Genomic DNA, 14,555 nt, shown 5'->3' with positions numbered 1-14,555 from the left:
ATGGTGACAGACCCTGACATGGTTCATCTTCAGTGCTGACTGAAGGAGGTTTCCACTCTAAATCTAACCAAACATGACCTCATTCATTATTTCCTTTACACAGATCAGTCGTCCTGGTTCCTTTGCTGAAAAACAGCCCCCAAAGCATGATGTTTCCACCCCCATGCTTTACAGTAGGGATGATGTTCTTTGGATGTAACTCAGCATTATTTCTCCTCCAAACAGTAAAGTTCTTGCCAAAAAGTTCTATTTTGGTTTCCTCTGATCATAGGACATTATCCTAATCCTCTTCTGGATCTCTCTAGCAAACTTTAGACAATACTGCACATGTACTGGCTTTAGCAGGGGGACACGTCTGTGTGTTACTGGTGGTAACCTTTGTTACTTTGGTCCAGCTCTCTGCAGGTCATTCAGGTCCCCCCGTGGGGTTCTAGGATTTTTTTCTCACCGTTCTTCTGATCATTTTAACCCCACAGGGTGAGATCTTGTGGGGAGCTCCAGATGGAGGGAGATTATCAGTGGTCTTGTATGTTTTCCATTTCTAATAATTGCTGATTTAATTGGTGACTCTAAATTGCCCCTAGGTGTGAATGTGAGAGTGAATGTGTGTGATTGAGGTTCTGCGACAGACTGGAGACCTGTCCAGGGTGAACCCATCAGCAGCCGGGTTAGGCTCCGGCACCCCCGCGACCCCAAAAGGGACGAAGTGGTCAAGAAGATGAATGAATGAATGAATGCTGATTTCTTCACACCAAACTGCTTATCTATTACTGATTCAGTCTTCCCAGGCTGGTGAAGCTCAACAAGTTTGTTTCTGGTGTCCTTAGACAGCTCTTTGGTCTTGGCCATAGTGGAGTTTGGAGTGTGACCGTTTGAGGTTGTGGACAGGTGTCTTTTATATAGATAATGAGTTCAAACAGGTGCCATTAATGCAGGTAATGAGTGGAGGACAGATAAGTTACAGGTCTGTGAAAGACAGAAATCTTCTTGTTTGTAAGTGAACAAACAATTAATTTCCACCATAAGAACAAATAAATCACTAAAAAAAATAAATAAAAATAAATAAATAAATAAATAAATCAGACAAATTGATTTTCTGGATTTTTTTTCTCATTTTGTCTCTCATAGTTGAGGTATAGCTCTGATTATAATTACAAACCTCTCATCTTTTTAAGTGGGAGAACTCGCACAGTTGGTGGCTGACTGAATACTTTTTTGTCCCACAGTATAACATATGAAGTACCTTTTTCCACGTAGCTCCGAGGGGCCCATGGTGGGTCTTCTTCAGCATACGGATCATTATACTCCACCACTGCGGCGTCCTCCTCCCCGTGTCCATCCTCCAGTGGCTGTGGAGTGGGGAGAGGCTCCTCTGGTCCGGACTGGCTCTCAGTGGGTGGGTGTGTGGGCAGAGGAGAGTCTGAAACTGCGGATGGATTCAGAAGGTTACCCAGCAGCTTCAGCCGTGAAACATGATGCAGGAGATGCTTCCAAAGACAGGAGCAGACACTCACTGGTCTCCTGCACTCGAGCAACAAAACCCATCAGAGGAAGCTGGGGGGTGAACTGGAGGACAGATGCTGGGGGGGGAGAGGCTGCAGAGAGATTTCAGTAGAAAAATCAGACCGTCTGCAAATGAACCACTGACAGCTTCAATTTAGAAAAAGAGATGAATATTCATAAACCACACCTCCCTCTTTATCCTCATCTGTTCTCACCTGGACATTTATGCAGATTGAAATATGTAAATAGTAAGGCTGTCAACATTAACACGTTAATAAAAAGAATGAACGCAATATCAACGCAAATGAATTACACATCACGGAGCAGTCCTTCCCTTCATCTTGGCGATGCGCGGCGTGCAGGTTTGTTTCTTATGGTTGTTTGTCAGCATCTGTGTTTTCATGGAGTAAAACTGCAGACATAAAAGTCTTTACTTTTCTTACTGTTGATGTGTTTTGTGCTCACAAATTACAGTTCTGGGTCAACGCTTGATAAATGTAAACATTTTAGACAAGAAAAATGAAAGAAAAGCTGCATATTGTCATCAAATGTACCTAATAAAACAGTGATTAATAGAGATTAATCACACCACAAAAGTGTGATTAATCTGATATATTTTTTTATCGATTGACAGCCTTAATTAAAAATAAACATTTTAAATGTATAGTTTTGTGTGAGATTTCATTTGTGATTACTCAAAAATAATAAGTGGTCAGCAAATACGTATTTTCACGACCATAGGGCACACTGGGTTATAGGGCGCAGTTTCACCTACTGGTCCTGTTTCTGTATGTAACAAATACATAAGGCGCTCTTGACCATAGGGCACAGGCATGGTAAAACTAGGGCTGGTCACCGGTTTGATTCCACGCAGAAACACTAATGATTTACGCAGCTCTACCCAAACCACTGCAGACAGTGCAGCAGTTCATTGAAGGTCTATTGGTCTTTGGACATGTCAATCATTTCTACTTTCTTCAGTACTGTGAAGTTTTAGCCAATCCCTTTACCTTTCCTGCCATAGTGGGCGGGCTCATATAAAGCAGCTGTTGAGGCGAGCACGAGAGCGCGTGCCGCGTAGCGCTTGAGAGTCTGACTTCATTTCACAGCAGATCACAGAGTTTGACAGGTGCTGCATCGCATCAGCCAATCAGGAACTCAGCTTTTGGCACGGGCTGTTTTCAGTGACCCGATCCGAAATAAAGAAGTAAAATACGAATCGTTACGACTGTCTTTGTCCTGTTGCAGCGCGGCGGTTCTGTCTGCAGACAGACAGACATCCTCCCTTCAGCGGCGTCTGCTCGCTCCACACGCCGGGCCAGAGACAGGTGCTGCAGGGGGCGGGGAGGGCGGGTAACCTGCTTGGCTCTCCTGAACTGTGATGTTTCGTTTATGCTTGACGAGACAATGATTAAAAAGTCCGTACTTTTCCTCCTCTCGGGTTAATGCGGGACAGCCTTTATCTCAGTCATAGAAAGGCCCCGCCCCCAGCCAGACGGATGATGAGCGAGTAAGAATGTGTAGAAAGTAATATTAGTTATAGGAACGAGCCGTACGGGCCGCTGCGCATGACAGCAGCAGGAGTCGCCAACTCAGCGCTTCATGGTGGAAAGAGAGCAATTGATGTTTTTCTGTTGTCTGTTGGACCACGGTGATTGGAACTGCCTAAAACAAAACGAATTGGTGCTCCCTGCTGGTGCACGCGCTCAGTCGACAGAAGGACGGCGGGTCCGCCGAGGCAGCCCGCGCGGGCTACTGCGGACGAGGGGGTTTGTTGCTGCGGCGGGTGGGCTGGGAGGGTGCGTGGGTTCGTGCACCTTTTGTCTAAAAACATAGTTGCGCTGGTTCAGTGGGCGGGTCCTCGTGCGCTCCTCCACCTGCTCCATTGACAGGTGAAAACGTGGCAGAGCAGCGGAGCGTCTGACCGTAAAAAGAGACTTCTAGTGGTGTTATTGATCCAACAGGTGTTTCTGCTAGCGGTACTTACGTGGAGCACATGACTAACGTGTTGATTATCAAAGAAAAGTTCAGGAAATTTGAATAAAAGGAGGGAAATGAATATGGATACCAGCACTGTAAAAAACAATGATCATATAAAATTAATAGCCTTAAAGTTCACAAGTTGCCTCAATAATAACAAATTATCTGACGTCAAATGTAAAACTCATTAAAACAAATTTGAATTTGAATAAATGTGATTTTTGTCCCCAGATTTACTGCTTGTGGGGAGAAGCGAGGGAGCACGGACACGCGCTCACTTCGGCTATAAAACATCAAAGTTCTCATGTAATCAGCCTTCCAAAAAAAAGAAAAAAAAGAAAAAAAAACAACACAGTAGGCGTACTGCACTATAGTGCGTGCCGCACATTTTGGAGAAAATTTGAGAGGTTTATGTGCGCCTTATGGTCGTGAAAATATGGTACTGTTACTAATAAAACATTTCTTTAATCGTGATTCATTGGTTTCCAGGTTTTGGCTAATTTATTTAATCGATTCCCAGCCCTAGTAAATAATAATAATCAAGGCTTTGTTCACAGATGTTTCTTCCTCACAGGTCTTAGATTTTCTTAGATTTGTACCATTCTTTTTACTCCATGTTTTATGTGAACATCTTGAAAGCCTCCTTTAATAAAACCTTCAGTAATATTTCCTACATATGAATTATTGATCAGTCTGTCGATGTTCCTCATAGCAGAGTTCTAAACTCTTGTTGCAGACTTGAGGGACGGCGCCCCTCTCAGGTGTGCGGTTCCTACCTGGGCTTTGGTTGTAGTACGGACCTCCATTCACATGGTTCTGTGTTCCGACTGGCTGACCGATCACAGAGGGGGGCCGGCGGTACGGCAGGGACCCCCCCACCTGAGGGGTCTGCTGTCGAGGCTGAGGCCGGTTCATGCTGTAGAACTGAGGGACGATGGGGCCTGATGGAGGACAGAGGTGCATTCAGGAAAAACTGTTCTGCTGGTGGAGTCGTGGATCTGAACCGGTTTGGATGTCAGGTCATCATTTCAAAAAGCCTTTATTCTGTTAGGTATAATGCAGGTCTGCTCAGGTTCGCTCTCTTTCATCAAGTGCAGAACAGATGTTTGAGTCTCAGTCAAAAACTGAATAATGGAAGTAATGACAGAGACGGTAATAGTGATGGTTCTAGCACAGACATGCAGCTAAAGAAACATCTTTACGTCTTGGTCAGAAACGGTGAGGGCGGATGAAGGATCCAGACGGTGGAGTTGAGGCGACGGATAGTTTGTCACTCACCTTCAGCAGGTGGTGAGGAGGAGAGGAGTGGAGGAGAAGGAGCAGGAGGAGGGAGAGAGGACGCCTCCGACTGGACCTTGGGTTTGTTAGGCGACATGTTAGAGGGTGGGGAGGTGTTTGAGTCTGACTGTGAGCTTGTTTGGGGAGGTGAGTTTGGAGGCAGAGGAGCTTTGGGATGAGTTAATGTTGATGTGGAGGAGGAGGAGGAGAAGGAGGACGGAGTGGAGGAAGGTGAGGGGGAGGAGTTAGGAGCAGTGGAGGAAGAGCTAGCTGGTCCAGCAGTGGGGGAGACTTTGGGAAGGAGAAAAGAGTAAGGAGTTAGGAGGTGAAGAGGGCAGCAGGAGCAAAGGAGAATGGTTTTAATTAACCACTAAATTACAGGAGATTTCTGTCCAATCTGGTTTCAAGAATTTCATGGATTCATTTAAGACTTCCAAACATCCTCTAAACTGAGATCATCTTTTGAGTTATTTAAAAGTGTTCCCAGTGGTCTTCTAATTATGATTATGACAGAGATCATTCGTCTATGTATTGACCGAAGCTTGGAATGAGTTACCACATCATGACGTCTAAAGGAACTCATTCTTCATTTAACGGACAGACAAAAGTGCAAACACTAAACCGATATTTTAAGTCTGCTTCCTTTGTACTGTCACTAGGGGTGTAACGATTTGTTGAACAATTTGATTTATGTCATAATTTGTATTATTATATTATATAATAAAAAACTTTATAACCAATTGTCATTTTTGTATACATTTGTAACAATCTGATTGGATCCAATTCACCGACCTAAAGTTGATCCAGAACAGAGATAAATACCTAGTACTGAGCAGTGAAGTTGTTCAGATTCCTTGTACTTCTTCTAAATAATCAAAAGGTAACCAAACAGTAAATCAACTTTTTTTGGCTGTTGACCTCTATTAATGAGGTTTCAAAGATGCTCCATCTTGGTCCTTGCTACATTTTTGACAATTTAAAATGAACATATTTAATTCCTGAAAATACAGTCAAAAAACGTATGTGAGCTGCCCCCTATGGGTTAAAGCGAATTATTATGGCCTGCAGCAGCAGTCTACTGACTGCAAGGACCATATTATTTTAGAGTGAAAAAATGTAAAAAGCCCTAAAAAGCCTCAAAGGAAGGGCCTAAGCCCAAATGGACCCGACGAGTGTATCGCAGAACACAAACTACACGAACCCAGCAACTCACCGCAAAAACTTCTATATTGTTTTTGCTTTGTTTATTATTATGGCCCTCAGCAGCAGTCTACTGACTGCCAGGACCATATTGTTTTTGCTTTAACATTCTATCTTTTTGCGCCTTTGAGCCAAAATTTCACCCCTGCCATATGAATGAAAAGTACCTCAAAATTTGATCACGCCTAGGGAAAATTGAAAATGAATTTTTGGCATGTTGCGCGTGACCCCCCCCAAAACGATGACATCACGGCGAGCGTTTTCGTAAAAAAAATGAATGGGTCGAAAATCGCTTATGGGGCCAAAAAAAATATTTCGAAATACGCAAACGAAAGCCCATGTCACGTGTCGGGGATAAGCCCTGGAACATTTGAAATCATTATGGGGTGGCCACACAACCTACGACTTGGCAGCCATCTAGTGGCGAAGTCAGAGAAATGACGATTTTTAATAATATGGGAAAACAACACTTTTGTTTGTCCGATTTTCACGAAACTTGAGAATCGTGTCCTCAGCTCGAGTTTCATTGACCTTTGACCTTGGGAAGATGCCGCCATCTTGAAATGTTGAAAAAAACACTTTTGCTGCAAGCTACAAAAAGAAATACCTCCTAGGGGGTTTTATCAATTGATATGTCACATCACTGACCATAAATGGGAATGTACTGTGAGAAAAATGTTGCAATTAGAAGTTGTAGAATTTGAATGGCGTGCGCGTGTGGCAAGGTCGCAACCACCACGGTCTTAGCGCAAATATTTTGGCCGATTTGCGTAAAAAGGATTTTGAGCGAAACGATATAACTTTCGAAGCCGCAATGCTTAAATGCGGCCCTGGTACGCGAAAAACCGTTGCGAAAAAAACTGCTGACTCAGCAAAAACGAAAATTTAGTTTGCAATTCGCGAACGAAACCAACATAGCTTTACGGGATATATCTATGGCTATTTTTTACATTTTTATGTGATGGCTCCACGACCTACGACTTTGCGGCCACTTTGTTTCAAAATCTGACATTTTTGTGAATTTTACAAAGATGAAACGTACCTTTTGTTAGTCCAATTCTTACGAAATTTGACCCACATGCCGCTGACATTAGTCTTCAACGACCCCTAAAGTTTCATTTACCTTTGACCCTGGGAAGGGCCGCCATCTTGATTTGTCCAAAAAAAAAAAACGACTTTTAGCAACAGCTTCAAACAAACGCTTTTGTCATCATTGGGAAACCAATGGAATATGGTATTACAAGCTATAGATTTTGAACGGCGTGCGCGTGGCGAGCTTGCAAAAGTGGCATAGTCTTAATACACGCTCATATTTCAATGCATTGCTATGAGACTTTAATATATTGATCCCAGGCTTAAGCTGTAACAGGTATTATAACATTGAATATGAACATATAAGGAATGTGGGCGTGGTTAGCAAACAACCTCAGTTGCTAAGGAAATCCAAAATTTACTTTTGCTGATTGTCATGACACTAACATCAATCTGTTTGGTGACCTCAGGCAAACAAAACATAAAATGGTTGCTATGGAGATAAAACCAACAGAAAAGCTGCCATTTTGAAAAAAGTGCCTTTTTAAGCAATTTCTCACATTCATCTCAGACCAGCTATACAGAAAGAGAAGGGAGGGACTTAGGGGTCCATAGTGAGTGCTAAGCAAGTGAGTTCAGGTCAAAGGTCAGCGTCAAGGGCGGCGATGGCACTCGCTGCCCGCCCCTACGCACCATCGCCGCCCTTGACGCCGATGGTCCGTAGGGGCGGGCAGTGAGCACGGCGTTGGTGCATTTGAGCGGGCTGCGAGGGAGTTGGCGGCGAGGGTGAGGGCGGGTAGCGACTGCGGGCCATCCAACGCCGCTTGCGGCTTTAATTACAGTTGAATTTTGTGAATTTTAGTTTTTTGAATTTTTTTTATTCTAAAAACACTTTCCCAGTAGTGTTTTAATTATGATTATGACTCTTTTGTTTTTTTTTTAACCAAAATCCAACAACCTAAATGTCTTAAAAAGTCATTTTTCATGTTGATCTGAAGCCTCCGTTTCCAAAATCACCTCTGAGGGGGCGTGGCTTTTGGAGCTCCGCCCCTGATCCCCCTGTCTGATTATGATAGCTCTGTGTCTCGTTAGCATAAATCTTCACCACTGCTACATAAAAACATTCACCAATCTGGGTAATGTCCAGCCGTATGGTTCTGATCCGGATGTCAGCTGGACGAGGAAGTGAAGATCTTCATGGACAGAACTTCCTCCAAAATCCTGATTCTTTCTCCTTCCAGTTCACCAAAGACTCTTTTAGCTAATTCTCCAATGTTTATTGACTGTGATCAATACATTCAATCATTGGTTTCTCAGAGTTCTTGATAAAATAATCAAAGCTAACATCAAAATGCTCTTTCATTGATTTACAATCCTTTCCAACTGCGGTCAAATGAGCCGCCGTTCACATTTCCGTGGTCACATCAAGAAGCTCCGTGGAGTCTGGTGGAGATTTTCCAGCGTTCTCAGTCCTGCTACCGTAAGTATTGGATGAAACTCACACCAAAAATCCAGTGATGCTGATTTGACCACAGAAATGTGAACGGCGGCTCATTTGACTGCAGTCAATGTGAAGATACCATCTTCTCTTCTCCAGAACCTGAACTAGACACTAGGAACAGATGAGGGTTTAGTGCATGTGCAGCAGAGCTGTTGATGGAAAGAAGATCATTCATTCAAACAGAGTCTGTCCAAGACAGTTTGATGGACAGATTTAAAAGGAGAAAAACTACAAAAACAAAATGATTTCTTATTACATTTGATCTCTTTCAGAAGAAAAATGCTGCAAATACATGTTACAATCTCAAAAAACAGGATTTTAATCAGAGGGGGAATTTAAACCTCTACCGCCATCCTCAAACTTGGGGACAAAAGGGCAGGATGTGGAGAAAGGCTATGCCTTGTCTGTTAAGGTTGTGGTTGAAGATTCCACTTCCTTTACATGCCTCTTGTCTGGCCATAGCAAAATAAGATAAATACATTAGTTTGATAATGTTTTATAAAGCACCAAATGTTTTTCCACATCTTCTTTTCTGTAGGTCTTTCTTCTCTCTAACCTTTGAATGTATTTGTCTGCACTCTTAAATTTATGTTCCAGTGTTCTAGAGTCTGTTCAACTGGCCTCACTTGCTCTCCTGCCGGTGTGTCTTATTGCAGATAGTCCAGTATTGGTCCTGTCCATCTGGTCCTCTCATAACCTTCACAGCAGATGACCGCCTTAACAAGGCTGGCTCTGCTAATTTAGAGCTTTTTCCTTTCCACTCTTCAATTTTGCTTTTAATTGGAATTTATTTTGAAAATAATAAAGATCAACTGTGATGTTTTTCTAAATTTGCTGTGTTTTGGGGGATTTAAACTGGTCCTTTAGAAACCAACTGAATTTAATCAAAAGCAAAAAATTGGACAATCCAAAATGAAACAAGAATAACAGAAATCACTGATCTGAACACAGGCAGTGATCTGTAGCCACCGCAAGGACGGGAGGGGGTAGTGATCCAGACAAGTGTGTGTCTCCTGTGCAGGTGAGTTCCGTCTGTTACCTGGGAAAGTGGAAGGTGGGGAGGGTGTTGGAACGGCTATAGGAACGCCCACACAGCCACTGCCACTGTTCTCCCTGCTGCTGCTCCGACTGCTGCTGCTGGGGTGGCTGCCTCCACTGCTACCGCTGCACGCACACACACACACCCACACACACACAGATGATAATCAGTGTTCTGACATGAGAACATTTGGGATTCACTTCCACATTGGAGATCCCTTTAAACTGTATGTGTCAAAGTCAAGGCCCGGGGGCCAATTCTGGCCCTCTGGGTAATTCTATCCGGCCCTCCAGATCATTTTATTTTATTGTTATTAATGACCCGATGTTATCTTGTGCTCATTTCTAAATTGTATAATTTTGACAAAATATATTTCTATGGAGGGTAAAATATTGAAAGTTATTTAAGGTTTAAGTTGATTTATTCTGGAATAATATTCCTGCCTTTTTATTATTCATAATTATGTTCAAAAGTTACATTTTTAAAGTTTTAAAAATTGGCATTCTGATATCTTATTGGACTTTTTTGGCATTCGCCAAGATTTTCAGGCTGTTTTGGAGTTGGTAAATATTTCAGCAACATGCTAGCTGTTTTGACAAACCTAGTTTTTTTGTTTGTTTCTGTTTTTAAGGCTAATTTAGCATTTAGCTAATATTTTACCTGGCTATCACATTCAGCATTTTTAGTTATCAATTTCAGCATCTTGAGCAGCCAAATTCAGCTTACCGCATTCACACTAGCATTATCACAGGTAATGCTGTACATTTAGTTCATAATTAAGTTCAAAAGTTACAGTTTTAAAGTTTTAAAAATGTAGCTTTAGAGTGTTCAATAAATGTTTATCCTGTTCGGCCCGTGACCTAAGGTGTGTTTTGGATTTTGGCTCCCTGTGTGATTGAGTTTGACACCCCTGCTTTAAACCATTCTCTAAGGTTGTTTCGGTTCAGAAACACAAAAGCAGGAGCTGCTCACTAATGCAAAAGAAAATGAATTCCACACAATCTCTGTGAGCTCCTTACAGTATCTAAACACCTGCTGACCAACAGCTTTAAGTTGGAGCCAGAACAACAGGAGGCCCTAGAACAAAATATTGAGCTTAACTCAGAACCATTCTGAAGACACGCGAAGACTGAAACAAAACCCAAACTCAAAATGACAGAGAAGATGGAGTTTAGGAGTCTCAGGTTTCAAGAAAGCAAAGGTGAGAGGAGCAAGCTTCAAAGCTGGAGTCAGAAAAGATACACTGATAATAAAAGACACAGATATGATGAAACTGAAACATTGATGGTTTTTAGAAAACTGCCGTCAAAATGACAATTTATCCTGATTGGATTCACACAACAGACTTTTGGGTTTTATTTAAAAAAATGACATTTTAATCAGAAGCAGGAAAGGTTTTAAAGAGAAGAGCATGCAAACCCTTTGTTAATACAGAGAAAATGAATAATATTGAAGGAATTACATGAGTAGATTTTTCTGACCCCAGAATGCTTTAACTAGACTTTAAAACCCTCCGATTCACTGTGGAAAAGTGTGTTTCAATCAAAGCTTTATGGAGTTTATGGAGTGAAATCAAAAAAATATAAATCAATTAATTAAATCTCATGTGGTGAAAATGTATGAAGCAGCAGAGCTTCCATTATAAAACGTATTTTATAACAAAATAGAAAATGTCTGAGTAAAAGATTTAGAATATGATCAGGAATGTCAAATTATCAGTATAGGTCTAATTTTGTGAGTTTATGCTTCTTTCTGCTCCTTTTCTTTCATATTTAAATCAAATGTTTAGCTGTTATAATTACTTTAAAGGAATGAAATAAAGAATTAAAATGACAATGGACTGACTAGAGCTGCTTGACTAAGTACACTGATAGTCCACACTGCAGGAATGACAAAATGAAAGAGAAAGTGATAAAAAACAAGAGAATTGTAAAGCAACAGCAGAACCACAGCAGCATAAAGCAGTCAGATGTCTATGGGTGGAGCTGAACTTTACAAGTCATTCTGTCTGTTTCTAAAGATGAATAAATGACGGAGGCCGCCCGCCTCTGAGGCGAAGAACATGAGGAGTCCATCACAGCTACTGAACATTAGAAATAAAGATCAGCGTCATGGTTGTTCTCAAGCAAATCCTAACATTTCTAAAACAGACAATAAAATCCCAGCTTTTATTTAATGAGCAGCAGCATGGAACTGAAGCAAACGGCCAATGAGATAAAAAAAAAAAAAGCTGAAAAGAATGAGCACAAAAAATGGAGAGAACTTGTTAGTGTAAGCAGAGCGTCAGCACTGTGTCTTCTGTGGGATTCAGAAATGTTTATCAATTCAAAACCACCTTTAACTTTATTGATTATTTGTTTTATTAGTCTGAATCCAATGTGTTTTATTTATATCAGATTAATATCTTTGACAAATCTTTTGGTATTATTACAAACCTTTGTATTTCTTCCAACAATTAATGGTGCATTTTGAATGCAGACAGAACCCAAAGAAAACACAGGCAGCTGCAGATTTCAGACTCAAAGTCCACAGAAAAAAAGTTTAAAAAGATCTAACTCATGAGCAAATATTTTAGAAAAAAATACAGTTAAATTATATGATTAGATCCCTAGATTTTTATTGAGCAAATATAAAATGTTCTTAATATTTTTTAATCCACAGGTCCTCTCAGACACACATCAACATTTTTAATCTTATATACTGAATTCGAATTCAAATAATTCACAACTATTTTTTTTTTTTATTTCAAGTGCGTTTTCCTCATTGAGCAGTTTTGATCTGCTTGTGTCCTATTAGTGGGGATGTCTAGATGCTGTTCTGTGCAGGAATGACAAAGAATCTGAAATGCTACAATGTTATGATTAAATGTTTAACCACTAAATGATTTCTAGAAGTACCGTCTTTATTTAAACAAATCCAAAATGTTTGCTCATGTTCGACAGCAGCGTCGATCAACTGGGAGGTGAAGACAGGAGGCGTTAAATGCTTCGAACGATGGATGTCACAAGAGATCAGGGGTTAGTCAAGACAAACAAAAGACCCCAAGCTAGCATGAAGCTCCCAAAAACCGTATATTCAGCAACTCATTCTGATTATTCAAGAATAAAGATGGAAAGCAAGAAACAATGATTGAATTTTTTAAAGAACATGGTTTTATTCTACTTCCTGTTAATATGAGCAGACATGCTGAATATAATGTTTTTAGCAGATAGAAACAAGCAGATTTCAGCCAAGCCAGCCAAGTGAGAGCAGGAGGAGGAGTCCTGCTGGGCAGCCAAGTTTCCACCCGCTACCTGTATGTTCGAGGACGCTGGTTCAGGGTGGCAGTGCGGGCAGGACTTGAAATCTGCCCAGCAGCTGCAACGTTTCTGGTTGGGCTGGAGACATAATCGTTGGGCACCACTGGGGGGCGTACTGGCTCCAGAGTCCTGTAAGGGGAGTTCTTCCTGTACATGCAAAAGCTTGAGTTAACAGAGCAATACAAGCATGTTCCCACAGCGGGACGCATTGATCCAACCAGGAAGTAGACAGGTCCCAGCTCTGCATGGAGAAAAGTAAGACAAGAAAAAACTGAAAATATTTTTAATTTACATGTAATATTTAAACAGTGCCAAATAAATAAACAATACGAGGCGAGGCAAGTTATTTGAATTCCCACTCCAACTATATTTTGATCTATTGTGAATGCCATTTTTAAGCTAAAATCAAAAATACTTTTTCTAGAACATAGTTTCTGCAGATTTGAAATTAAATTCTTTTATATATGTCCTACATCAAGAATAAATGTTGCAAGAACATTTTTAAAACCCCCAAAACAACATTTTTATTTCAATGAGTCTTTAAAGACAAAATCATTAATTTCTGAGTATTTATTTATTCAAATTGTGATGAATCGGGAGCAGACTAAAAAAGGTATTTTGCAAAAACTCTCAATTGTGACATAGTAAACTGAAATGGGCGGAGCAAAGTCTCTGCTCTTCTCCACGCTGATGCATCCTGTTGCAGACAAATAGATCTATGAGTGTCTTTGTTTTCTTTGTCTGAGCTGGATCAAACTGTACGTCTTGATAGTTTAAATATTGTTTACCTTTTTTGTTGCACCGTTAATGTTAGGTTGGGGTGTGAGGGGCTGTAAGCTAGCGGATGAGAGTGTAAACAAAGGGATCATGGGATACAGTGGAGGGTTGCTTCCATGCCAAGGGTGCCGCACACAACTCAGAGGAGAATTTCCCATGAACTTCTTCTGCTCTGCAGAAGCTATGTCCTAGAAAATGACAAGTTTTTCAAATCGGGCTAAAAACTCCATAATCACGATTAAAGGACCACTGGCAACACGTTCACAATAGATCAGATTATCGGAGTGGGACTTTAAAAAACATAAAGATATTTATCTATGTTCACTAACATGTTGATCATGATTATTATTGCATGATTATCCAAGCATGTTTTGGATAATAAAGGGGAAAAAATGAAGAGAACTATAGCCTAATCTGTGTCTATGATTTATGTCAACATCACAATATCTATAAATCAGTTATTGTCATAAAAACAAAACATTTGAAACATTTTAGTCAAAGGCAGAGCAGTACCATCATGACTTCAGACTAAATTCTCACTGGATTAAGGCGAGGTGGCATCTTTGCTTTTTGCTGGAGGAGAAATGATTCTGTTAAGGTCATGTTTTAAAGGTTAGGATGTTTTTTAAAACCATCATTTTATCACGACTCCATGAAATGACAGAAATGTTACACAGAGGCTTTTCATTTCATATAACTAAAAGTTAAATGTAAGCAAGTAACATTTCTTGGGATTTTTTAAAATATGTAATAAATTGCAGTTTTTGAAAAATCAAAAAATGAAAAAAAGACTAGAGACAGAAATGGAAAAGAAAATGGGTAAGTGAGGAAGACAAAAGCTTTTGAATGTATTTCATCCATTGGAATCGCTGATCTGTGGTTTTAAATGAGATTAATTTTATATTAAATTAATCAAAATGTTCTTTCAGCAGAAACAGAGATGGTC

The 14,555-nt window shown here is 40.6% G+C and overlaps 1 protein-coding gene across 4 annotated transcripts in view; it reads right to left on the bottom strand.

Moving 5' to 3' along the window:
* LOC112137722 (abl interactor 2) overlaps positions 1 to 14,555 on the bottom strand; it is a 42,549-nt gene that overhangs the window by 4,192 nt on the left and 23,802 nt on the right. Inside the window, exons 5-10 of one of the 4 annotated variants that reach the window (XM_024260174.2) lie at positions 12,827 to 12,979; positions 9,534 to 9,658; positions 4,762 to 5,052; positions 4,260 to 4,424; positions 1,515 to 1,595; positions 1,244 to 1,426 (exon numbers count right to left, since the gene is read on the bottom strand). In XM_024260174.2, the coding sequence (XP_024115942.1) occupies positions 1,244 to 1,426; positions 1,515 to 1,595; positions 4,260 to 4,424; positions 4,762 to 5,052; positions 9,534 to 9,658; positions 12,827 to 12,979 (998 nt within the window). The remainder of the gene's footprint in view (positions 1 to 1,243; positions 1,427 to 1,514; positions 1,596 to 4,259; positions 4,425 to 4,761; positions 5,053 to 9,533; positions 9,659 to 12,826; positions 12,980 to 14,555) is intronic. The other 3 variants (XM_024260175.2, XM_024260176.2, XM_024260177.2) reach the window with 3 other exon arrangements.

This window comes from Oryzias melastigma, linkage group LG9, assembly GCF_002922805.2.
Source record: "Oryzias melastigma strain HK-1 linkage group LG9, ASM292280v2, whole genome shotgun sequence".
Taxonomy (NCBI): Eukaryota; Metazoa; Chordata; class Actinopteri; order Beloniformes; family Adrianichthyidae; genus Oryzias; species Oryzias melastigma.
This window is presented reverse-complemented; position numbering and strand designations above follow the sequence as displayed.